Genomic DNA, 27,725 nt, shown 5'->3' with positions numbered 1-27,725 from the left:
ACCACACTTTAAAAGAACAAGGCAAATTACACCCAGCCAGAACTTTAGTTCATCTGGCTCAATATTATTTCCTCTGACACTCAACAGTTCTTCAAATTCCCAGGCAGCTACCTGAGACCCTTCAGCTAGAAATGGTAGGACTGAATTGGGAACCTTCCATATACAATGTGTTCACCTTACCAGTGAGGAAGAAACAGAGAACATGACATTCATACAGATGTTTTCAGATTTAATCCCTGGTTTTCTAGTTAAAAGAATTGCCGGTAGCAAGGAGAGAAAAGACCCTGGGGAGGTGTTGCCAGTCAGAATAAATACTGAGTATGGAGCTGGGTTGACAGAGCAATCCTATTTACACCTACTCATAAGTAAGTTCTTCTGACTTCATTCTGGTATGATCCTATTTAAGGGCTTGCCCACACTTCTGCTTGTTCCGTGCCTGGCCCATACTTTTTAGGCATGGTCAAAGTGGATTTCCCCTTGTCCTGCTCCTTTTACAGGGAAAACCTACTCTTTAGTGCTAAATCGGAGCAAATGTCGATTCAGAGAAAACCTGAATTGCCATTTGCTCCAACTGAGCAATAAAGAGCGGTTTTCCCCAGGGGAAAGCAGTGGGACAAGAGGAAGTATGAATAAGCCCTAAATGCACACAGGATTGCAGCCTAAGTCAGATTTTGAACACTTGAGTGGAATTGCACTTGACTTCTGTCATGCTTGCTTTGGATCTGCTTTCCTTGCCCATGCACAACAAACAAACTAGGGAGACAGGCTTGCAAGACGGCCAAATCCTGCCTCTATTGACATGCTCACCTGCTTTTCCAATCTGAACTGCCAAACGGGTGAGTTTCCCCTGCAACACGGACTTCTCCTTCTTTGGGACCTTCACCTTCTTCTTCTCCTCCTTCTCCTCGTTTTCCACCCCTTCTTGGCTTTTCAGTGGCTGGATCTCCAGGGCCACACCATCTTGAGTTTTTGCTGGATCCAGGGCGAAACAAACAGTGGCCGAATGAGTGGGAAGAACAGCTGAGAAACACTTTAGGTGCAACAGAAAGAGAAGGAAGGACGGCACAGAGAGGGAGAGAGAATCCCAGTGCACAGGAACCCCAACAACAGACACAGACACTTGGTAAACCTAGACATCCAGGGAGCCCTGTTTCACATCCCTCCGGAACAGATGACTGAAGCAGGTGGCAAAAAAATCCCCCCCTCCCAAAGGCCAATACATTTCAACATCTCAGATGGCTACACCTGGAAGGAAGGACAGCCTTGCTAGGAAGGCACAGGAGGCACAACTCTGGGGATCTGTTTCCCAGATCGGCTCGCTGATTTGCTGCATGTCCCTGTGCAAGGCATCTCCTCCATGAGCATTTCTGTAAGATGGAGTTATTGGTACTTACCTCACTGAGGTAGCAAGGTGGAAGCGGTGCAAAACCTAACCTGTGAACAGCTATTATACTCAGACTCCCATGGCATGACTAAAGTCCTCTGCTCCTCAGCAGAGGCTGGTACTGGCTATTTTAGAGGCAAGTGCAAGCATCCAGGAGCTCAGATGGACAAAGTGCAAGGAACCTCTGTCCAGGCTCTGGGATGGTTTACAGCTGAAGAACTCAAAAGAGTTCAGCAAGTGATCCGAGCTGCTTGATAGTTAATATTTGCAGGAGGTTCTCCTTATAGCAGATTAACAGCAGATAAGATTAGCTCTTATTTTAAATCATCACCTGAATAAATGATACAAAACTAGAATTGTTTTTAGCTGGAAAAATCTTTCCACTGATCAGATCCCTTGCATTGATCATTTTAAGGCCTCTGGGAGCTAGTCTTTTTCACTGTACATAACACAACAATTGTGGAGTTGTTGGGTGGGGAGGGAAAGAGGAAGGTTAATTATGAGGGGGCAAGGACTGAGTCAACTAATAGGAAGGGAATCTGTTAGTCTGTTTCCCACCTGTCACTTTTGTGGTCTAGACCACAATGTCTTTGGAACCTCTCCAAAATACAAGAGGCAGATCCTCAACTGGTGCATATCAGCACAACTGCAGCAATCTGTGTCACCTTCCAGAGGCAAGGATTCAATCCCTAAAATCCCTGAAATAAACAAACCAGTTCCCTCCACCTTTTTTCTCTTCCCAAAGTGATGCGGGTTCAGATGAATGTGTACGTGGCTGCTTTGTAACTGATCTGCACAGTTAGGATTGGAGGACATGATGGGGGAATGGGGGCCAATCCCAAAATAACCCAAGAGTTCAGATCAGAAGGAGGGAAAACTCAAAACTGTTGAGAAAAAAAGGAAGAGAAAGAGAAAGGAGAAGGTATAGGAAGAGGGAGAACAGACAGGTGCAGAAATGGGCTTCTTCACCATAGCCTGGAAAGAACAGGGGGTGAAACATATCAGAGAATAGACACTCACTTTGATTCAAAAGGCCATGAGAAGAACAGAGTGTAATGACCAGGTGTGCTGCTGGACCCACCTCAAGCCCCTGATTAAAAAGTAAAGATTTAGGGGTTTGGAGCAGAACAAGATAATAATTGGGGTGATCCTGGGCATTTATGCAGCTTAGAACAATTCCACCAAGCTAAAATATTGTGGGATCCCACAGGATAAGAAGCTGCAATTTCATTTTCAGCACAACCTCACAAATTTAACTGTGGGGGAAAAAGTGCTCTCTTATGTTCCTTGACACTTTTTGCATTTTTGTTTACATCTTGCGTACAGCAGCCTATCCTTTCTTCATGAAGAAATGAACAATTTTTGAAACTTAGGGACTGGAGAAAAACATGTATGAATAAAACCCTGTCAGCCCTGAAATGCAATGCTCAGCTAGCAGGGGGTGCTGCAACGCCAGATATGGGAAGCTGCCCAGCAAGGACGGAAGTGGTGGGTGGTTAGCACTATGTTAATCATTACACCCTCTTCTAGAACAACAAGGCGAGATCCCGCCGTAGCAACAAAGAGCACAGACTCATGGGAAGAAGGAAGGAGGAATGCTCAGTAGTTAGTGTGGTGCTGGTTCAAAGGATGGAGAGGCTGGTTACCTTTGTTGCGATTTTCGGGGGCTCCGGGTTTTTTACCTGTTCAGACAAAGAGAGAAAGGGTGGAGCACTGAGCACACGGTTTGTGACATCGATGTCCCTGTTGGTGGACACCCGTATGCGGGGGCTCAGTGCTCTCTTGGGGAGGCTGTCGGACATGGGAGGAAAGCTATGCACGACACAGCTGCCACCTGGGCTGAGCACCATCGCAACAGGGCTGGAGAAGTCCAACGTTCCTCACAACTAAAAAGGCCACTGCGAATCCCCACCTTCCAGCTCTCGCCTTTGCTCTAATGGAAGCAGCAAGCAGCTGCAGAAACTAGCATTGCTTCGAATCAATGGAACTAGCCTTGGGACTAATGGATATCGGGGGAATGGTGGTGGGGTTTGGTTCAGCTCCCTGCAACAACAAATGGGGAAGCTTATCCTTGGACTTCCATTCCATGTGGAATTTCTGATCTAGAGACTCCCAAACTCTGGTGCATCAGGCCCTCCCTGCCTCCCAAACCCAAATAAAACATCTTCAAAAGCATTAATATAAGGAACCTCTTCGGCTGCTCAGGTTACATTCCAGAGCAGCTGCCAAATGCTAAATAAAATTCTTTGCTACTCCACTTTCTTCAGGAAGGAGATCTTTGTATAATGGAAGAGCAGTACAAAGCTTGCCCAGAACTGTTCCTACTGAGGAATGAATCATATTGGGAGAGTTGCAGATTGACTCCAATCCTCTCTACAGGACAGTTCATAAACAGTACTAACAGAAGCAGGCAATTAGAATTCATAATATGTCACAGCCATATAAGTCCATGGCCCACAGTGTGATGTAAACCTGCAAAGATGAGAGAGAGCATCCCCTCCAGCAAAGCAGCTTTGCATCATTTTCTTATGGGTTTCAGTCTGCCCTCAGCAGACCTGAATTAAGTTTGGCATGGGGATTTTGCCAGATGCAGCCCTTTTAGTTGAGAGTAATTAATCCAGAATAACTACCATGCCCTGATTTCGTACCAACCAGTCAATTTATGAACTTAAAAGAATAGGAAAAATCCATCCTTTTACCACTTATTCACTGCCCCAGTTTGTAAGTATGGAACAGCGGCTCAAAAAAGGAAAAAGGAAAAAAAGAGTGTGTTGGGGCAATTAAGTGACTAACAGCACACAACCCTACACACACATACTCATGCATAGGTTCCATGGAATTTGATGGGATTTGCACATACATAATTATACAGCCAGACTGAGTGAGGAGTGGAATGGTTATCCTGATGGTAATGTTTTGATTTTTAAATGTTCAGGATTCTTTATTTGTATTTCCCCCCCCCCAGAAGAGAGAGAGAACCCCACCTCCGCCAACATGACTACTTTCTTTATGCAACTAGGGCACACACTGAATAATATTGCTCAGTATTTTGGGCTGGGCTGGGCGGGGTTGGGGGTCTGTTTTTACTATGGCCGCTTAACTGGTCTGCTTGATTCAGCAGCTACAGTTTCTGCAGAGCTCTGTGGGTGTAGAAGCTCTACTAAGCCTTGGGGTGCGGCTCAATACATTTTGCATCCTCCAGGTACTAAATGATGTTTTTTGATGAAGCTACTGGTAGCTTTGGTAGCTACTACTGCAGGTATTTCAGTTTCTTCCAGTTCCAAATTTCCAAAAGGTTAGGAAGAAGAGGCAACTCTTGTGTGTATGAATGCACACACACCTGACTCTCCAACCCAGCTTCATCAATATATTTTATTTTTAGTTCAAGACAACAAAACAAAATTCCCTAGAGAGACAGTGTTGACTCCCATCTGGCTACTGGGGGAACAACAGTCTCTTCTCTGCTTCACTCTGTCCCAGTCTGTTTAATGCTTCCGACACTGGCTGTCCATTAGTATTGTTTCAGTGGGGAGGATGCTGGCTTGCCGGGTAGGGTTAAAAGTACAGGTGCCACTTCTGCTAACTGCAGCGAGCAAGTCAGACCTGTGGGCAGGTTTTGTTCATGTAAATGACATGCCAACGTGTTTCGGTGGAAAGTGAGAAAGCATCAAAGCCTTATTTGGAAACCAAACCTACTGTGAAGAATTGGGTGTGAATTAGATTGGCTTATGTGCCAGCATAGTCAAATGCACGCTGACCTGCTCTGATTCAAATTGACTGCTTTGCTATAAACCAGCTCTGATCATGCTTAGCATTTCAAGTACTGGTGTAGAGCCAGCCCTTATCATGCTTAAGAGTATGAAATCAATGGTTAGTTAGGACTGTCTGGACCAAAGCTACTATGATTCAGTTTGAGTTTATTCTTCTGAAAAATTAGACTAAGAATGACATACCCCACAGTCATCTGGTCTAACCCCCTGCAATGCAGGAATCTTTTGCCCAACATGGGGCTCGAACCCCCAACTCTTGAGATTAAGAGTCTCATATTCTGCCAACTGAGCTATCCTTTGGTCTTTCTGGGGATGAACAAGTTAACAAACGTATTTGTAAAATGCTACAGAATGTATTCCTTATTACTAATTTCAGTGATAACATGCTCCAAGCAGTGTTCTTCCACCTCTGGTTCCCCACTAGATGCTGTTGGACTCTTAGCCAATGGTTAAAGCCCTAAACGGCCTCGGTCCTGTATACCTGAAGGAGCGTCTCCACCCCCATCGTTCAGCCCGGACACTGAGATCCAGCGCCGAGGGCCTTCTGGCGGTTCCCTCATTGCGAGAAGTGAGGCTACAGGGAACCAGACAGAGGGCTTTCTCGGTAGTGGCGCCCGACCTGTGGAACGCCCTCCCATCAGATGTCAAAGAGATAAATAATTACCTGACATTCAGAAGACATCTTAAGGCAGCCCTGTTCAGGGAAGTTTTTAATGTGTAACGCTGTACTGTTTTTAACACTGATTAGGAGCCGCCCAGAGTGGCTGGGGAAACTCAGCCAGATGGGCGGGGTATAAATAATAAATTATTATTATTAGGGACAATTAGCATTGTAGTCCAAAAATGTTTAGGGACCCAAGGTTGGAAAATACTGCTCTAGTGGACCATGGGCACCAGCCTGCACAGGTTGCTGGTAGAAAGAAGAGAATTCTTTCACAAGACACCTCTCCCAGTCAAGTTATCCATGAATGATGGCAGGACATATGCATCCTACTGTTCCCTCTATTTCAACTTCAGTAAGGCAGGGTCTTCATAATTTCAGATTGCAACAAAAAACAGAGGAGAAATATGTACTTGGTGGCAACGTCTTAGGGACAAGGAGTTTGGAGAGGACTTTGATCATTCCAATGATGTGTCAACTTCTCTTTCAGGGTTTAGAGAACATGAGGAAAATTCTACTTGATCACACTAAGAGTTCTAAAAGAGAACTCAGACATATGTTTTTGGGAAGCTCAGAAGCAACAATCCTCAGTCCCATTGCTTAACTCCAGCACTGGGTATTCAGAGGTGTAATGCTATCATGACTAAATAGCCATTGATAGATTATTGACTTGTCTTTATCCTAAGTAAATTCATTCTCTAAGTGCCTAACCTTATACAGCCAAAACGGCACCATCCACAAACAACAGTGAGGTATCAGCAGACTTGGAGGTTTTTAGATGTTATCTGCCCAGTCCTGTGGAACGCTCTCCCAACAGAGATTCAGCAGGCATCTTCCAACTTTTAAGCACCTGCTGAAAATTTTTCTTTTCTGCCAGGCCTATCAAGGCGATTAAGAGTACTTCCACAACTGTTATAGATGCCTGTTTTTAACATGTTAATGTTTTTATTCTATGATATTATGTTTCCTGTTTCTATTCTGTAAATTGCTTTGATATTTTTACAATAAAGTGGTATATATTTCTTATAAATAAATAAATAAATAAATAAATAAATAAAGTGGTATATATTTCTTATAAATATAATTTCTTATAAATAGCCCAGTGCAAACTGCACATTCTCAATTCCCATGGAATACTGACTGTTGGTGTGGGGGGATGGAACTGGATATTTGAGAGAATGTCATGGCTGGCTGGTTGCTGCCCTATTTGTTCCACTCCACGCTGCAACACTTTGTTGAAATTCCCATGTGTCCCTTTTAAGAAAGCTAACTCTGCCAGCTTAAGAAGATAGCTCAGTGGAGCAAATCCATGTATTGTTTCTAAAACTAGTTATGGATAGTAGACCCCAAGGAGTCCTGTCCCCACCAACCCCACCCCACCTTTTCAACTTTACTGAGCGGCAGCTGAATAGGAAACAAGAAGAAGTTGCTGGAAATTCACTAGCCTCTTTCATTGGCCTGTACTGGCTATATCTTGAGTTCACAGCATTGGACGCAGAACTCCCAACATCTCCTCCTCCTAAAACTCACAAGGTTTCAGTTCAGACACTCACACAAAGGGGAGCATGTGTTCCACTCCAGCCACCAAGTGTCAATACACCTAAGGATACTCTCAGATGATGCTTCCCACAAAAGCCTGGCTCCAGAATCTTCTTACCTTTCTTGACCTTCTTCTCCTCTTCCCCTTCTCCAGCACCCAGTAGAGTAAAAATGATTCCAGTTTGTGAGTTGATACCCACAGCCGAGACCATCATTCGACCAGAGCCCTCCATCACATGAGTCCCTGTTGAAAAGACAAGGCAAAATGTGGAGAAAGGCAACCAGGAGGAATGGAGAAAGCACAATGAATTCTGCGAGAAAGTGCAGAGAAAAATAGAAGATGGAGCCTCATTTCTAGGCTCACTTGCGATTTCCAGAGCTTCATGTGTGCGCTGGCATCACCATTCATTTCATGTGTGCACTGGCTTCTCCATTCATTTCAATGAAAGGGGCAGAAAAGCATACGCAAATAAGTGCATGCACAGAGTTGGCCTCTCTGCTAAGAAGGAATGGGGAAGCTCTTTCAGATGTGAACTCCATGAGCTAATGAGAGCCCACATGCCCACAACAGATAGCTGGATAAGGGCAACTCAGTTCCTGAGCTACCCTTGCTTTTTCCTTCCATAGATTCCCATGCAGAAGAAAGGCATCGGGGATGTTATGCAGAGTGAATGATTTTGTTGGGCTACGAATGGAGCGTCATACTCCAGCACACATCACCATGTGCTTACTGAGAATGAAACAGGAGGAAGAAGCCTGTCATGCTGGCAGTTCAAAGTGTGCATGTTCCTCCAGCAGAGGATCAATCTTTAGGCCTGTCAACATAGCACCTCATTGCTCAGAGTGAAAGAGGATAATCCTGTCTATAACATCCTAGAGCATCACAACATAACTTCTCTACCACAGAAAAGCTTATGGAATCTCCACTAAGGATGGCCGGCAGGGCATGGCTATAATTACAAGCAGATGCCCCCAGGATAAAAAGAACTCGAACACAACACCAAATGGGCTGCAGTTCAACTTATTGTCCCTAATGTATACCAGGATCCGAGTTGGCAATCATGACAGACTTACCAGAAAGCAGCATGGGGTCTTTTTCCAGAGATTTCTTCACTTGGTCTGACTCCCCAGTCAGAGAGCTCTCATCAATTTTCAGATCATTGCCTTGGATCAGGATCCCGTCTGCTGGCAACAAATCACCTGGAAGAAGCAAAAATCAACATACTCTCAAGAGTTTTCAGCTATTCTCCACCAAACCTGAAGCGACTCCATTTTCACTAATTTCTGAGATCCATTTAGAATCTTGAAAGGGGAGAAATACCAAACATTTCTACAGAAAGACAGGTTATGGGGCTGGTGCTTGCAGGAAAGAAAGTTCAGAACAGATATAGACAGTATGCGGGTTTTCAGGCAGGCTAATAACTGGGATGCATTAATATGAATCTGAAGGAATCTGATGTTTTCATCTTCAACCTTATTTTTTGGCTCAGAAATCTTATTTGCACAACTACTGAATACCCATGAGTGGCCTCAGTGCTGGGTTCTTCATACTACACAGCCGTTCCCCTCCTCACTTCTTTCTAGAAATGCCCATCTTCCAACTCTGTTGGTCAGAAATAGCAGGGAGAGTTAAGGAGAAAGAGGGCTTTTTTGGTGTATTATTGGAAGATGGGCATTTCTCTGACCAACTCTACAATACACCAAAAATCCATTAGCCCTCTTTCTCCTTAACTTACTGTTAGATTCCCCATCCCTGCCGTTTGCCCATAATATCTTCCCACATCATTTTTCACCTCCTACACCATACCAACACAACACTGCCCCAGCTGCTCTCATAACTTTCAGGCCTATCACACCCACCTCTATCCTCGCAAATGAAGTTCTCTGATGGATAAGAGACATTTCCACTGCCAGTGCAGAACATTCACATAGCTCAGGGATAATAACGAATGACAAAAACACCGTGACATATGGAAAGAAGGAGCAGATTGTCCGGCCAGTTACCGTATTTCACTCACCATACTTGATCTGAGCAATATCCCCCACCACAATCTCAGCCACGGGGATTTGGATAACCTGCCCCTTCCGGATGACCGTGAACTTCTGTTCCTGTTCGATCCGACTCTGGAGGCCCCGGAACTGCTTCTCTTTGCTCCAGTCATTGAAGGCCGTGACCAGCACCACAATAAAGACCGAGAAGAGGATGGCTGCCCCTTCAATCCATCCAGCTTGAGCCTCACCTTCATCCTCTACACCAGCTGCTGCTTGCCCACACACTGCCATGGGATGACAGAGAGAGAGAGAGAAAGAGAATGTTTTCAGTAACAAACTTACTTTTACAGCCACTATCTGCCAGTTGCCCTTCACAAAAAACCATAAAACAGAATTGTTGTTTGTGACACTAGCATAATACTTGCTACCTGCCCATATTATGATGAGCAGGTAGTGAGACAAAGGAAGTAATAATGTTCTCCAAACCATTAATACAAAATAAGGAAGGAACTAGTCTGGGGTTTTTTTGTAACGATTGTTCTTGGTGAGTCACTTTGAAAGCAGAGGAAGGCACATTGCACTAGAAGCTCAGAATGACAAAGGGTCGAAAAGGGAGGAATTATTTTTATCCACATAATAAAGGTCACTACATAGCATATTAACACATTTTCAAAAGCATAAGTCTAAAACCCTCTACACACTGACCCAAAGTGAATCCTGCTGGAGACAGCAGGACTTACTTCTGAGGGAAAATGTGTTAAGATTGGGCCTGGAGCCTTGTAGCTGGAGAGTGGCAAGGAAAGTCTGTGCACAGTTGATGGAAAACTCCTATTCATTGAAGGAGACATGTTCAGGGACAGCCCATTCACAAGGCATTCAATGTCTTGATGACACTGACCAAGGACATTTAAGAAACATAAAATAACAAAAGTACCACTTGCTCTTTTCCCACTGTCATTCCGGCCCTATTTATTGCCCTTTACTCAGCTATTCCAAACCACCTTGGCTCACAGGTTCAACATTACTACATCTCTGAAAGCTCATACCCATACAAAACCATTAGGAAAAATGGTTTCCTCTCTTGGTTTGACTTGTTACCCCACAAAGCTGTCCCACCCCCAAATTCAGGGGAAACAAGGAAAAGTCCACAAACCAAAGCAAACTGTCAGAAGGTACCACAATGGTTCTCTCTGACCCCCCAAACCCCAAAGGCATCTCCCATACACACCTTAACTTCTTTCCTCTCCATCCTTCCCATCTTAGGGAAGCAGTAAACAACTGTGCCTAGTATCCTAGATCATGAAGACTGTAATTTCCATGCAGCTGAAAATATGTGAAGGGTCTCAGATGAAAACCTTTGGTGGAATTCAGTGTCATGTTGATACAATTGTGCCACCAGCACAAGCATTTCTGCTTGGCCAATGTGGTGATCTCCCCATCCCACACCCACCCACACTGTTCTAGGGGTTCTCCTGACCCCCTTACAGCAGATTTGGGAGAGGTGTGGGCTGTCTGGGAGGGACACCCTCTTGTGCTACCAGGAATCTCTGTGCTGGCTTCCACTAGCCCACCATATTGCTTAAATCCAGCCCTCTGTGTTTGCAATCACTTCAGATGTGAAGGCTCTATCATTAATGATTACCTGTTTGTAGGAGCGGATCACTTGATGTTGCTATCACCAAGTAATGAATACGCAAGCATGAGCCAGCCCCTGGGAACTTAAAGTTGGAAGGCACTACTGAGCTATCAGGTTTAGCATCTGCCTGCAAGGCAGAACCAGAAGTGGTTGTGGTTCTTTGAAACTCCCTAAGATACTTGTTAGCAATCCGCTTCTTTTGGGATGCAGGATGAGAGCCATTCTTGTTTAGACAAGGTTTTTTAATATCCCTTAGGACTCAGGTTTTAGCTGGTTTATCTAATGCTTTTATGTTTATTACTGTTTTATGTGTATTCTACCATGTTGGAAGCTACCCTAATTTTAAAATGGGTGAGATACAAATAAAAATAAAATCAAGTTACCCATATGTCAGAAGCAGTGCCAAAAGATGACAGCAGGTGCCTGCAAAGTGGATGGCTCTAGATAATTCAGGCAAGTACCCAGATGTTATAGGGTGGGGCAGAAACCTCCCCAGGGCCACCAGCTAATCCAGTTTGGGAAAGATTTTTTCCCCCCAAGCCCAAATATGGCTCACAGCAATTACACTGTGTATACGTCTGCAACCACACTGGAAAAATCTGGGAATATTTTATTTATTTAGTTGTTGTTTTACTCCTTTCCACTTAAAGTAGCACTCATAGCAGCTTACATTTAAAATTGCAATATAAAACCCTTCAAACTAAATAAAAACAATAGCCTGACCCAGCTCAGCCCAAATGCAACAGCTGTAACACCAGACGATACCAAAAATGGGTGAAGAGGACAGTGTTTGCTGACATATAAAAGAAATTGATGATGGTGACAGGTGAATTTGTCTAGGAAGGTAATTGCACCTCTGGAGCGTCACTACCCAAAACTGCTTTCAGGTGGCACTGTTTACAATGGCTTTCGCTAATTAAACAGAATTAATTTTGAGTGTGTTTATTGTGCACAGGAGCCACCTAAAAATAATGCCATCTGAGAAAAGAGCCTGACTATAATCATGGTTGTGTGAAATTTGACTCCCTGCAGGTTCAACATGCAAGAACAGAACGTGGAATGTAGCACAGAATTTGGAATCTTGGGAACTTTCAAGGGGAGGATTAAGGAAGAATACTATGAAATGTATGAAGCCTCTACTCCTGCAATTTGGCATCATCACAAAATGGCCCACAGCAGTATTTCATGTACGTACGTATGTACGTACACGCACACACACAGAGCTTCTGATCTCACTGTTTTCTTTAGTGCTGACATTATCAAAACCAGCACTGCATTTTAAAAATCACAGGACTTAGACCGGGCTGCTAAGAACAGCCTGCTTTAGTTAGCAATTTTTTAGGGGAAATATTTAAATTTTATTTATTTATAAAATTATTTATATAGACCACACTGTATTGTAAAAATAGTAGGCCCTTAGCCAGGGTCTTGTTAGTCTGTTAGAAACACATACATCAAAATGGCCTTGATCTCAGTTTTCAGGAAACAAAACAGATGAGAGCTAGTCAAAATACCTGTCACTGTTCTGTAACCTTTCTGCAGGCCACCTGAATAGAGCTTGCAGGCCACCATCTGAAAACCTTTGTTCATCAGAGCTCTGTTGATGTGCAGCCCTTTTGCTTCTCCATTGTTATGTAAGGAGGAAAATTGGACTAATCTTTACTGGAAACCATGCAGCATGCAGAAGAGGAGAGAATTATTACTATATTCCCCAAACTGCAGAGATAATATCTTTCTAGACAACAAAAAGACGTCCTCTGATCAACTTGCTTTTATCCATGAGCCTGATGGATGTTGCTAAAGGCTTAGCGTAAAGCTTTTTGAAATGTCCATGGAGGTTCGTCCACACAGCAGGCTGTAGCTGACGCAATTATAAACACATTAGCTGGTAAAGGTACCGTAAGCTCTATAAAAAGAGCAGCTTGCTGAGCAGCAAGGGCCACACTGCAAATTCACAGTAAGCTGTGGGCTACATCTAGTTTTCAGATTTTATTTGTGTGGAATGTGAATGGGGGTCATAATCTTGCAGCAGAAGAACCACTTAAAATTGTGGGGTTCTTGGTCCCATCCCGCTTAGTGGGGCATATTACATGATAATTTCTACAGGAGTGTAGATGTCTGTTGCACGTTAAAGATGAACAAATTTCACTGTGGCATAAGCGCTCATGAATGGCTCAAGTAATGTCAATGGTGGAGTTAAATGGAACAGAATGCAACAGCAGAGCCTGTGACAATTCTGTTAGAGCTTACATGCAGGCCACTTACATGCCACTTCACATCAGTAGTAACTGACCAACCATATTAGTGCAGTTGAGGAAAGAAGCAATTCAACTACAGCTTATCAGTGTGGTTCCATACACACCTATTTAGGAGATATCTCCATTGCATTCAGAGAAACCTACTTCCAGGTGAGTCTAAATGGATGCTAACTAAACCCAGTGGCCTTTCATAGCAGTAGTGATGAGCAACCTTCTTCCTTGTGAACCTGCCCATATACTGAAGCCATCATCAGGGACCAGGGGCAAGGTGCTTCTACTCTCTGAAATTAGGTGGATGTCTTGGTGGAAATTAGGTGGAAGCCTTCTTGGCTGAAGCACCTAGCCCTCCCACCCCAGGGAGACTCACTTGGCAACCACTCCTATGTCTTCATGGTGCCAGGTAAAGATAAATTCAATCGAATTGCGATCTAAATTGGCTTTATTCTGCCTCCATGATACTCTTGTGTGTTTTAATCATGCCTCTGCTATCTTAATATGTTTGGTATGTTGTTTTGATATGGTTTTAATTACCTGTTTGCTGCCCTGAGAGTATATTGCTGAAGGGCACAGCAGACATATTAAAGAAAGTAAAAAATATGTAAATCTTCAGAGAGAGAAAAATCCTGTGCTAAATTTTGTATCCAGAGGAGCAGAATGCTACAACCTCTTCATATGGGTGCATATATGTAAGTTCAACAAATATGCACATAGTTGCTTCTTTGTGTTATTTAATCTTCTTGTGCTGGTCATTAGCAGCAAAGAAATCTGCAATTAACTGAAGCCCTGCCACTTGCTCATTCAAATCCTACACATCTGAAGTTTCATTAGGCACTGCCCACATACTTTCATTCAAGCCTATTTACACAGTCATAAAATCTAAAAAAAAAATAAGCTTTTATTTTAAAAAAGAAAAAATGAATTCTAGGTCCAGTACCAAATTATGTGCATGTGCTGAAGCATGGAATAAACAGCAACCTCTCCCATAGCAAATCTCATGTCTAAAAGCATTGTGGGAGAAATGATCATACTCAAATCTACTGGAGCATTGGTTATCCCATGAATTTGAGAGTGGCGAACAGATGGAATGTACAATCCCCTCCCACATGAAGTCATGGGAGTGATTTGTGGGAGCAATCTAGAGTAGACTTCTCTCAGCTGGTGCCCTTTAGGTATTTAAACTACAACTCCCATCAACCCCTATCTGCATGGCCAAGAATGATGGGAGACTGCAGGCAGGTTAAGACCAAGACATGCGAATATGACAAATAACTTCTGGTGGGTTCCAAGTTGGAGAAGAACGAGTTAATGGATGTTCTGTGAATTTAATATATATTCATTTATTCAAACAATTTATATATCCCTTAATGGCAATAGTCTCTAAATGGCTTACAAAGATGCAATGCAAAAAATAAAAATCAGTTAAAACTATAAGATCAGACGTCAATAAAAATGCCTGCTTGGATGATGATGATTTAAAAACCATTAGGCTCTGGAAGTTAAGCAGAGAGTGGCCTGTTTGACCTCAGCTGGAAGGCAGTTCCATAAAATAGAGCCCACATTACTAAATGCATGGCTCCTAGTGGGTACGAGTCGTGTACCTGAGCCACAGGAACAACTAACACAGACTCACCTGAAGTCCTCAGTGATCAGGCAGGGATATAAGGGATTTAACAACTTATGAGAGACTTAACAGAAAAAGCATTTTCATTCCCTTCCCCTATATCCATATGCCAATAAAATATGTCTCTTTATTCTCTCTGGAATTAATTTTTAGATCCCATATAAGATATGTTAATATATAATTTAACACTTCCCTAATTCAATTTTAATAACAGGGCACAATCAGCTACTTTACTGAGGGGCTTTGGAATGCCTTAGGGCTCAGAGATCACTGGATAGAAGGCCCTAAATTAAGAAGTACAGCTGAAAAAGTGGCACATTTTCGGCAATAAATCTAAAGCGCTGTCACAAATTGATCTTTCAATAAGAGACATTTAAGAGCAAATTGATAAGCTAGACAGCAATAAGTCACACAGAACAGATGGTATTCACTCAAAAGTACCAGAGATCAGAACAATGACATTACAAAAACTGCTAACTGTATAAAATCAGTTTATGTGGCAGAGGTATAGAAGGCAGCCATTGTAATGCTGCATTCTATGTGTGTGTCATAAAGGCTATAAAGTTGTTTGTGGAACTGTAGGACAGTGAGTCACTTTAGTCCCAGAAAAATCAGTGAAAATTGTAGTAGTCAGAAGAGAATTGGTATAGTCCACCCACGGGATGACCTTATAGAGCAGCCACATTAAAAACAGCTCCTGCACAGCCCTGCTAAAAGCACATTTAAGATCAAGACTCAAGATATGCCTTAGGCGAGGACTAAGGCCTGTAAAAATACACAGGGGCCAGGATTCAGGACACAGGGCCAAAGGGAACACCAACCAAGTGCTGAACAGGATACGGGCCCAGAGAGGAACTTAAGCCAGCACTCAGGCTCTAAGAGATAAAAGACTCAAGGAGAAACTAAGACACATTTGACAAGATGGAAATCGCTGGAAGACTCCTCAAGTGCCCAGGTGAACACCAAAGCTTTTGAGCAGCTCCAAAGAAAAATGGTTTTCAAGGAAGGGCAAGTAGGAATATCCTTCAAGGCACAGCTTCCTGGAGCTAGATAAGGACAGGAGAAGGAAGACAGCACATGAAAAGATGAAGAACTGAGGGCAGGAGAAATAATCTGGATCCATGGACAATAATTGCGAGAGATGTGTGCGGTGTCTGTCTGTCTTAGTGAATCAGGCTATAATCTGGGATAGCCAAGCATAAATGGAAGTTCTCCAGGACTGAGCTTTGGACCTGGAAACACCATGGATCCTCTGGAATCTCCCCATGCTATTACCCAACTCCTAATACTTCCTCATCACTGCCCTTCTCCCTTGTCTTCTTCCCTCCCGGGCAAACCATTTTTCCAGGCTGAGAGAGGGCAGCTTAATTTATGTTGCTAAGCAACTACCAATGACAAATGGTTAGATCAGCTGCTTGACAGTTCTTGACCACTATGGGGTGTGTGTCTACAGTAAATATCCTGCTTTCTAATGTGATGGCCCTGTGGAAGTTGCTACACTCAAGACAAGCAAGATGACCTCCTCAAAATATTATGACCCGGGACACGGCCTGGAACACGGCAATAAGAAACAGCAACATGGGCAGCAGGATAAATTCTAGGGAAGAGACATTGTGCCTATCACTGTCACTACAGCTTCTTAGTGAAGGACCTTCTGGACTGACTCCTCCCAGGGTGGCCATTGGTTCCTCTTGGACAGGAAAGAGTGTAAGAGAGCTTCCTGTTTCGGTGCAACTTTGCTCTGGTGTGTTATGAATTTCTGGCCTTCAGTCCTGCTTTCTGGTTTGCCCTCTCTCATCCCAATTGCTCTTCAGTCTGGACTCCCAGTTCCTGACTCACTCCAAATGTCTGCCCACGGCCCAGCCACGTCTAGTCATGTCACAAACTGTGACACTCACCTGGCAAGTGAGGGGAACATATTTCTAGCATTGCAGGCATTGTAAATGATGCTGTAGGATGATAAGGATAGACTGAATGGAACGATTTTACAAAAAAACCCCAAAATGACTTGGCAATGAAATGCCAAATGAAATTCAGTGCAATGAGTGCAAAGTAATGCTCACTGGAAACAACTATTTAATGTAAGCATAGAATGTCGAGCTCTAAATCACCACTCAGAAAACAGATTTTGGAGTCATTTTTCATTGCTGAAATAAACAATGCACCACTGTAGCCATGAAGGTAAACCAAGAGGTTAGAAACTATTAAGGGGAAAAGAAAGGATGTGGGGAGAGAACAACACAAGAAAAAGCTAACAATGCCCATATCAAAAATCATTGCTGCTGTGTGCACAACTTGATTCCATGAGCTGTTCTATTATATCACAGACAAAAAGAAGACAGAATAGAGCTGGAGGGGAGCAAACTGTTGAGAACAGGGAACAAAAAATATCAATGCCAAGGATAATTTCCATTATGAGGAAATCCCTTAAAGTCTTAACAGTACTTGTCCTTTGAGGGATGGCATCACGGATGAAAGTAAGACTATGTAACATCCACAAGGAAAGGGCAGGAAAAGTGAATGAGGAACTTGAATTTTTGTCTGGTCTCTATGATGGTATCTTGCACAGATGGAGATCCATCCCATCATTAGATTTCCCAAGAAAACAAGTAGGGAGCAACTCAATGAAATCAGCCACTACCAGCTTTCATGAAGAATTGTTTTTATGTAATGCACTGTTAATCTATAAAACTCTTGTTCACAGGATTTGTGGAGGCTTTTAGAATAACAGATGAAACAGATGAAAATAAATAAATAAAGGGCTCCTAAAGTGCCAAGGTGATCATCAAAGCTTTAGAGTATCTCCAAAGATAAAAGTTCCAGAGTAGGAATATCATTCAAGGGCTAGATAAGATCCAAACAGGAGAAGCAGAACAAGTGCATGACAAGAAGATTGTTGGCTGCTACCATGACAGTAAGAGTATACAAACTCCCCACTCCCTTAAACCTCAAGCTCTTTCCTGCATTCCATCTAGTCTCTGTCAGTCACAGGACACTGGATTGAATTAATCATTGGTCTTACTCAACGTGGAATTCTTAACTGATGGGTTTTGTAGGAAACAGCCACTGAGAGGAAGGCTAAGTCAAGATGCTGATAGTGCAATAAATACCATTGGATAATGGTACCAACCCACAGGTTAGGAAGAAGAGTCATCACAAGCTAGTCAAAATCAGTAAGTCATGGCTCAGTTATTTCCTAACCAGAGGCTACTAAGGCATAGTTTAGGGCTGGGGGTTGTTGGGAGTTGTGGTCTAAAATATGTGGAGGTCACCAGGTTGGTGAAGGCTGTTTTAGAGTCAGTGGTCAGCACTCACCTAATCCCAATGTATTTATCACCCTTCCTATGCTTTTAAAACATCTTTGCTAATGCTGTTACAAAATTATTTCAAGTAAGAATAATATGTTTTTTCTTACATGCTCTTAATTTTGGACACAGTATGAGTGAACACCAACAAGTACATTTAATGGCTTTCTTCCCACCTTCCCTTATCTCTGTGAATGAGAAATACTCTGCTCGAGAATTGACTAATTACATATCAGATTGACCATAACAGTGTCTCTTCTCTTGTGCTCGAAACTATTCTTGGGCTGTATCTCCTGGGAGGGAGGGAAAGTCTGAGATGAGATAAATTCATGGAGGGCAGGCCCATCAACAGCTCCTAGCCATGATGGCTACTGCTCTACCTCCACTCTCAGATGCAGCATGCTTTTGATTACCAGCTGCTGAGAATCGCAGGTGGGCAGAGAAGCTTATAGGTTTCCCACAGGCTTCTGGTTGGCCACGGTGAGAACCAGATGCTAGGCTAGAGGAGCGGCCTGATCCAGCAGGCTCCTCTTATGTTCTTTCAAGTGTTTCAACTCAGCTGCCCTCCTTCCTTGTTCAATACTGTCAACCATCACAGCCTCCTTACTGTCAGGGAAGTGGTTCAATTTGAACTGTCAGCTTACAGCAGCAATACAGACAACAATGAAGACAGAAACAAGTGATATCTCCTTTCCTTTATGAGAGAATTTGGTGGGGGTGGTATTTCAGCCCCATTTTCTCCATTACAGTTTCCATTTCTCAGCCACTGAATCTCTACCCAAGTCCATAAAATTATTTGGATACCAGCATAACAAAAAGAACTTACAAACAGGATTCCATCTTCTGTTTCTATGCCATTTGGGTAATATTACTGCTTAGGCAGAAATTGCTATAGCATCACTGAAATACCATCTAGCATGTTTACTAGGATTCTGAAATACTGTACAATACAGTGGTACCTCGGGTTAAGTACTTAATTCATTCTAGAGGTCCGTACTTAACCTAAAACTGTTCTTAATCTGAAGCACCACTTTAGCTAATGGGGCCTCCCGCTGCTGCCACGCCGCTGGAGCACGATTTCTGTTCTCATCCTGAACCAAAGTTCTTAACCTGAAGCACTATTTCTGGGTTAGTGGAGTCTGTAACCTGAAGCGTATGTAACCTGAAGCGTATGTAACCTGAGGTACCACTGTATTATAGACAGGAAATTTTAGGGCAGTGGTGGCGCCGGGGGGCGGGGCGGGATCCTGCATCTAAAGCCAAGTACACTGAATTTCATTGCTAAAACTGAATTATTCAGTTGCTGGGACTTGGCCAGGCCAAAGGATGTAACTCTCCTTTGAGAATGTTTTGAAGTGATTAGGAGTAGCTCCTTTAATTGACAGAAGTTTTTGGATCAAGCTGTATGTTATTTGTTCTTTGCAGTTGGCACTGTTAAAAGGGGAAGGTCTAGGGAGCCGAGACTTGTGAGAGGGTAAGCGAGAAAGTGGGCAGGAAAACACAGCCAGGCTGCCAGCTGGGGAATTGGGGGGGGGAGAGAGAGACTATATTGTGATTTATCTCTCAATCAGGTAAGGGAACAAAGAAGGGAGAATATAAAATTAAATGTTCAGCTAGGGAAAATTCAGCACAGATTAACAGTTAACATAGATATACACTCTGTGAAGATCTGGACCCAGCAACACCCAAAACAGTCATTTCTCGAGAGCACAGATTATTAAGTCTATGAAATGAGAAGGATTTGGTTTATCTTACAAGGCAAGTCACTTGTTCTAAGAAATGTGAAGGGTTTACTTTATGTTACAAGGTGAGCCATTCATTGTTTCTAAAACAGAGATGAGGATTCATTGCTTCTAAAGCCATTCGTTGTTTCTAAAGCAGAGATGAGGAATCTGTGGCCCAGCTCCCACCATCCCTGATTTTGTGGCTGTGCTGTGGATAATGGGAGTTGGGAGCCCGACAACATCCAAAAGGCCACAGGTTCCCTGTTCTAAAGCAATGGCCCACATGGTGGGAAGATTATATCCCACTTGGGAAGGTGCCCAGTTTGCAGCTCTAGGGCAACACAGATTTGGCATTCCCCTACCTCGACACAGCTGGTCTCCTGTTCTAGTGGAATCTTACACAATGGAGCAGAGGGGCAAGAAAAGCAGGTGGACAGACTGCTGTGACAACCGGATAGGAGTGGTGAACCTGCTGAATGGCTTCATGCCTTGAAGCATCTATTGTCATTATTAGCAGTAGCATAGAATAATAGAATTCATGGAATCAGAGTTGGACAGGTCCCACGGGCCACCTAGTCCAAGCCACTGTAATGCAGGAATCACTACTAAAGAATCCCTGACAGATTCCCTGTAGTAATAGTATTTACAGGCAACTCCTGGTTTAGGTTTGTCTAAATGATGTGCGATTGCACATGCATGCAGAGTGCTGTACTCAGAAGTAGCCCCCAAACGTCATAAAGACATCATGAAAGGGGGTGGAATGGGGCAGAGTAGGGCATGAATATTGCCTGTATCAGATTTCTTAGTTATTTGTTATGCAAAAGGTCTCAAAGCAACTAACAACACATTTCGAAACCTAAACATAGATTCCTTATAGCATTATACAAACACACTACCAACCATTCATTAGAATATATACTACCTCTCCCCACTACACCCCTCCCTCCCCAAAGGTCTGCCATTTCCCCACAGGGTCTCCCCCATGCTGCCCTGGGAGCCAAGCTACATAAACAGAGAAAGTCCAGTTACTTACTTTCATTATCGCCACCAGGAGGGTGATAGAAAGACAAGCCCAGGGAGATTATGGCTGCAATTTCCAAGATGATTAACGTGACATCCTGAAGTGCTTCCCAGACTAACTGCAGGAAAGTTTTGGCCTTTTTGGGTGGGATGAAGTTCTGGCCAAATGCTTGCCTTCTTTTTTCCAGATCTGCGGGGTTCCCAGAGAGGCCTGCGAGAAAGAGGGTGTGTGGAAGAGAGAGCAAATTAAAAGGGAGTATCAAAAAGCACGATTTCTTTGAACCCACTCTTTATGCCCACTTTCCTTCATCTTCCACAGGTTCCATTATGTATATTACAAAGTACTTCCCACCCTGCGAACAGTAGAACTCTCCTGCGGTAGATGTTTGAAATAAATATTGCAAACACGAAGTTGCTATGTCAAAGAGAATGAATGAGAGGTGGAGAACCACTTGCAGCTCAAGGGCAGGATTCCCTTCTGGAGAACACAAGCCAGCAGTGGGCGGAGCAAGAAATGTAAAGGTTACCTTTTTATCATAGGTGAATTTGCACTCACACACTCCTCTCTATCCTCCATCCAGACTGTGTAACACTACTTTATTTAACAAAATTAACACATCACTTGGCTTAATAAAACCTCTAAGCTGCTTACAAGAAATATAAACCTTATCAGCAAAGAACAGTTAAAAACAAGTACTGAAAAATATTTAAGAGATAATTAAAAATAACAGTAAAAGATAAACACATGTGAACATCTATATATCGGGATAGGCTTGCCTAAACAAAAATGTTTTGAGCAGGTGCAGAAAAGAGTACAGTGAAGGCATCTGGCTGATGTCAATAGGCAGGGAGTTCCGAAGTGCTGTCACCCTAGAAGACTGATTTCTAACAGCTGCAAAGTTCAAGGACACATTCCAGCCAGGCAAAAACTTTCAGGGTGCAAAGCAGGGCCAATCAGGGGTCTGGCCTAGGCAGAATTCTGAGGGTCATACGAAGGCCCCAGACATTTCAGCTCCCCACCCCTGCTCAAGACATGTTACAGTCTTGGAGAACTTTGGCATCCCAAGAATAAAATACTTGGTATTTATTATCACGCAGGCATGGAATCAAATATTTTCTGTGAAAATCCAGAGTACCTCCACACACATCCCCTCATCTGCTCACTTTAACTGACAGTGTACTTAACACACCCACCCACATTGAAAAAGAAAAAAGACAGCTGCACAGATTGGTAGTGATTGCTACACCTGTCTTTTGGGTGTCTTTCTTACAGCTGTTTAAAACCACATCCTGCTCCACAGGAGTTCAGGAGAGGGAGAGGAAGATCTACATTTTTTTTTTAAAAGAAAACTTTGTACAGAATACAGAAGGAATAGGAGGATTAGTAATTAGGCAAGGCCAAAAATTCAAATTACTCTGCATAAGTTAATCACATAATTGGGATTTTTGAAATGTTAAGTGTACAGAATCCCATTTTAAATGCAAGACAACCAGGGTCCACTTCCCAGATAACAATGTGCATTCGGCTGATCAAAGCAGCAACATAGGAAGGGGCTTAGCTATTGTCTCGCTTGTGGCAAGTATCCAAAAGATGTTGACCACACAGGTCAACAACCCATCCATCCCGCATTAGGATTTTCATCAAAGAAGTTATTTTCACATGCATTCTAGGAACAGAAATATCTGCAAAATAAGAAGAGGCCTTGAAACCCATTCCCACCAATCAGATGGTACTATTTTGCCCAAGCTCTTGCTGCTCCTCAGAAACAAAGGAGGAAAGCCAGTTGAGGCTGCATGGCAGCTCTCACTTGAAGAGAGCAAGGTGTCAAGGATGCCGGTGTTCCCACCACCCACCCAAAACAGATTTTCCTGACGCCCAGATAGTGGGGCGTGAAATACCAAACAGGAGCAGAAGGAGCCCTGTGATCTCGCATGACTAGCTTTGCTCAAATATCAGGTCGGAGGGTTCACTCTGCAATCTACCAGGGTGATCTGGGGAAAGGTGGGAAGCCAGCAAGTGAGGTGAACTCATTTCACGGTTGCCAATTCCAAGGCAGGCTATTGGGTGTGTGTGTGGGGGGGAGACATTCTTGGCACACAATAGAAGAAAGCGGGATTCAAGTAGGAATGGGAAGACTCTCATCTCTTCTCCACTTCAAGTCTATGACCATGTTGGTCAAACACCCCATCTTATGAATTCTTAAAGAGTCTGGCTCCTGCTACCTTTTACATGGACCAGCTAATTAGAAATTAAACCTGAGCTGACTATGCATTGAACAGTGTCTCTCTGCTGCATGGCTGTCTTAAGCATATGCAGCGCTGGGGTGCAAAGATCTGCCCGGTGCCCCCCAGTTGCCCAGTTCCAGGCGCGCAGGAGGGCAGAGCCAGCTGGCCACCTCAGCGTCTCACTGGCTCGGTTGCCCTCGAACTCGTGGCACAGAGCCACCCACAGCAGAAGAGCCCACCACGGTGCTCCGACAGATGGGCAGGCTCTTCCCCGAACTCAACTCTTGGGCCCCGGACTATCGGCCTGGTGCCCCTGAGAGCCCAGAGCCCGGGTTTCCCACACCCCTAGCACCTATGGGTAAGACGGCCCTGCTCTGCTGCAACTGGGGACAGGAGTAGCAGTGTTGTCTGCTGGAGGACTGGGCTTCCTGAATTAGCTGGGTGGGTGGGATGGAATAGCCAGCCCCTGAGATCTCTTTCAGCTCTGTGATGGCAGCTGCCAGTGCTGTGCCACTGCCTCAGCTTTAGGGGTTAAAAGGAATCACAAGGCTGTTGGGGGCATCGTATAAATATAACAAGTGTGGAGGGATTTTTCCGTTTGAAGAGGCACATTTTGCCATTTTTAAACCGAGAAGTGACCTGATAATGCGTTTCTTTTCACAAGTGCCTACTATATTTCAAAATAAAATATTCTTTCTGACACATTATTTCTCTCTCTCTCTCTCTCTCTCTCTCTCACACACACACACACACACACAGTCAGCTTACACATTTATTTCTGGATCAAACTGGACACACTAATAAATATATCCTTGAATATATTAATATATATTCTTTTTTTGTTATTATTACGAAATGAACAGCACCTGTGCCACTGTCCCCCTCCTAGATTGGAATTCTGGGCTGCAGATTCCCCCCCTTCCCCACAAACTCTTCACACATCAGTGGGAATTTCAAATCCCCAGAATAATTCATGCCCTGCAAGCACAGATACCAAACAATCTGCGGGGGGCAGGGAATGAACCCCACTGCTGGAGCTAAGCACCTTATAATAATAATTTTTATTACCATAGAGCCTAACATGAAACATCCAATTCCTTTTACGACTAAAGGTGTTTACCAGGGTAGTTATAGCAGATATGAACCAAGTGGCAAAACAGCCTCAATTTATATTGCAAAGAGACAGCATTTTCCTTGGGAGAATGGAATTTATGAAGGAAATGGGATAACATGGCCATGCAACAGCTTCAGAGAGGTTGAATACAATATTTTCATTTTTCTCCCATGCTTCCTTCAAGATCTCAGGTTGGTGTACATGACCTTCTCCAGCCCTACTTTATTCTCACAACTCTGTGAGGCTGAAAGATGGTGACTGTCCCCAGATCAGCACTGGGGGTGAGTCAGGATTTGAACTCTGCTTCTCCTGGTCCTAGTCTGACACATGAACCCCTATGCCATGCTGGCTTTCCTTCAATGATGTCACCAAGTAGGCTAAACTCAATGAATGACCATGCATGACCAGGTGGATGTGATGCCTCAATACAGCAAATGACCAAGTTTAAACAGTAACGCCTTGGCAGAGAGAGATTGAGCACATATTCATTGCTTTGCCCATAGCTCGAACCACGAAGCCCTCTGTGGCCTAGAACTATGAAGACTCCTTCTCCCAAGGACTATCACTCTGGCTTTTAAGGTCTTCTCAAATGTAATAGTTGCCAAAATGTCCGACTGCCACTTAAGGCGCTCAGAGTCTTGGCAGCTCCCACAATGCTTTGCTTGGGCAGGAAAGGACAGAATAATGTCCCTGCGTGGCAACAATCTGGATGGCGCTTTCTTTGACATATGGGATGCTGCTAGGGGTTCCCAGCAGGCACATAAGCTCCGGAAAACTTGCCACGCTGTCTGACTGGTGACTTACACCTCTCCCCTCCTCTCCCTGCAGATGAAGGGGCAGGAAATGGAAAGAAGAAACTTGAGCTTACTGGAGTCTGCTGGCTTAAACAAATGTCCAGAGTGAAGAGAGAAATCAATGTTGCTTTTATCCAAAAGCAAGAAGATGAGAGCAGCTGGAAAACAAGACAGCTCCAAGAGAGGAAAGAGGGGAGATCAGGGTGCAGCCAATGCAAGCTGCTTCATCCTCCTAGCTTTGGGAGAGAAGAAAGGATACCCGTCCCTACACTGATATTTCCCCGAGCCAATTTTTTGTAGAGCTAGGACCTCTGGCTGGACCAGAAATGAGACCTGAGTGGACTTCCAAAGATTTCCAGAGACCAGTGGCTGATTGGGAATGTTCAAGGAAAGTTAAATTGTCAAGGCAGTTGACTTTGCCCCCAAGCGAACCCCCAAGTGAAGAAGTCTCAGAGCCAGGGGAATGGTGGTGGGATGACTATGAATGGTCAGAGGGAGAAGTGGGAGGACGAGGAGGTGTCGGGAACTGAAGATGCAACAGGGTTTAGTGAGCAGGAAGAGGCTATGGCAGAGCGTGGTTTGGACTCAGAGGAAGGAGAGGAGGGGGGCCAGGATACAAAAATGAAGCAGACTGCTGAAGAATCATGGAGTCTCCCCCTCCTGCTGTGACCAGCTCCCCTTCTCCCTGGTCTCCCAGAACGTGCAGGGAAATCGAAGAGGGTGGAACAACGGGAGACAGAACAACAGAACACTAGCATTCTAGGGAAGAAACCAGGTGAGGAGCCTTAGACAGCTGTGGGAAGGTGGGGACCTTCAGTCCTCATGACTGCCTCATTGGGGCAAGACCTACTGGAAAGAATTACTGGGATCACTAGAACTGCATTGGTTTGGTTTCTTTGAATGAAGCATTAACTTCACTGATACCAGCATGGGTGTAGCCAGGATTTATGTTAGGGGCAGCAGCCTTCATATTAGGGGGGCAGAACCTCAGAAAGTTAAGTATTTTTATGGATTTACTTGATAGGGGGCAGCTGCCCCCCCTGCCCTCCTGGCTATGCCCATGGACACTGGTGTTTTTTTATTGCTGACCTACTCCTGACTCTGACTCCTGAAATTCTGGGGAAAGATTCCAGAGAGGCTATCATTTCTTTGCCTCCAAGCTCCACCTCTGCATACCATTTAATGAGCATTACTCCAAGGTGGATTGCCTTTCCCAATGGGGCACCCTTCGTATATTTGGAACTATAACTCCCATCATCCCTGATCATTGACAATGCCAGCTGGAGCTAATGGGAGTTGTAGTCCAAGTCATCTGGCATGCTCTGGGCATGGAGAAGCCTGGTGTATACCTTAATATTTACTTACACACTATTTTATGTACAGGAGTACATTCCTCTACAAGATGAGGTGTGCTTAGTGAAGAACTGTGGACTATTCTGCAAGCTCTCTCCTTTGTTCTGCTTTCCAGAAAAGAAATAGGCAGAGGCAGCTTGAGAAGAGACAGAGGGTTCAACTCTGGTAACATAACAAGGAGTTCTCACCTTGCTTAAACTCTTCCCCAAGTGAGAACAAAAGCAATATAAGGGTGTGCTACTCAAATAACTTTGTACAAACACAACCCTGAGATTGTGTTCTTTAAGTACCGGTAATTACTCCAATATAACAGCTTTATTCTTGGGAGCGATTTCTTGCAACAGATTCCCATTGGAGGAATTGCACACGGAAGTGGAAATCTATGTGGATTTTACTACAAAGGCCTTGGAGCAGGTCCCTATCACCTCCTGTTCAGCACCCACTCTTGGGAAACACATGTTAATGTTTAATGTATGCTCACAGTATACAGAGGCAGCTAGTCCCTGTCCCTGTTCATGCAACTCCATTCAAACTACCCGCCCCCGCCCCACCCAGCCCCCTCATCTTGTCTTTTCCAAATCCACACCAGGCAGAGCAGAGGCTGAAGACAAATCCACCCCTTATAGCCACCCCCCCCCAAAGTAAGTGAAATACAATTCACCACAGAAAGCTCATTCCTGGTTTTCTCTAATGGAGCACAGGAGGCCCACTGGACCAGACTGGATGGGTCTCCATTGAAGTGGGCAAGCTCCATGCTCTGGGTCACTTTGCCTCAAATCAATCTGTCATTCTCCAAAGTAGGCTGGGGACTGATGGTGATGGGTGCCACTGTGGGTCTGGCTTCCCAGCAGCAGTCTTGCCACCATGTCCCAGGATGTTGAGGGGGGCAGGGCAGGAGTGAGGCTGGGGTAGTTCAAGCACACCAGAACAGCCAATCTGATGCAATGAGCTGCTCTTTCTTGGGTATGCTCATGCTGGTCTTATTGACAACACATTTTTCTCCCAGCTACAGTACTCGCTCCTTCCCAGGCTCCTGTATTTCATGCATGCTGCCTTTCTTCTACTGTGTCTGCAAATTATTGGGTTGTTTGGTTGGAGTGTGCTTGTCTGACACCCTCCTCAATCAAGTTCTGGCTTTTGTTTTCTTTTAATCTCTTGCAAGCGCCCTGCATCCACAAAGCCACCAGCTGTTTGGGTGCACAACTGTGCATCCAGCTACTAAGAGGAAAACAAATAAACTGTACACTGTGTGAAAATGGGGCTTCACTGACTGTAGCTGTATAAAAAGTACAGTGGATAAAATAACGACAACAACCAAGCCTTATGAA

General features: G+C 44.1%; 1 protein-coding gene across 9 annotated transcripts in view; it reads right to left on the bottom strand.

Moving 5' to 3' along the window:
* ATP2B4 (ATPase plasma membrane Ca2+ transporting 4) overlaps positions 1–27,725 on the bottom strand; it is a 158,346-nt gene that overhangs the window by 40,417 nt on the left and 90,204 nt on the right. For 7 of the 9 annotated variants that reach the window (XM_082227151.1, XM_082227143.1, XM_082227149.1 and 4 more), the window contains exons 3-8: positions 20,924–21,121; positions 9,373–9,630; positions 8,429–8,554; positions 7,473–7,598; positions 3,031–3,066; positions 808–972 (exon numbers count right to left, since the gene is read on the bottom strand). In XM_082227151.1, coding sequence (XP_082083277.1) covers positions 808–972; positions 3,031–3,066; positions 7,473–7,598; positions 8,429–8,554; positions 9,373–9,630; positions 20,924–21,121 — 909 coding nt within the window. The remainder of the gene's footprint in view (positions 1–807; positions 973–3,030; positions 3,067–7,472; positions 7,599–8,428; positions 8,555–9,372; positions 9,631–20,923; positions 21,122–27,725) is intronic. The other 2 variants (XM_082227150.1, XM_082227148.1) reach the window with 1 other exon arrangement.

This window comes from Podarcis vaucheri (assembly GCF_965113315.1).
Source record: "Podarcis vaucheri genome assembly, chromosome: 6".
Taxonomy (NCBI): Eukaryota; Metazoa; Chordata; class Lepidosauria; order Squamata; family Lacertidae; genus Podarcis; species Podarcis vaucheri.
Note: the sequence above shows the minus strand (reverse complement) of the source record. Positions and strands in the feature narration are given on the sequence as shown.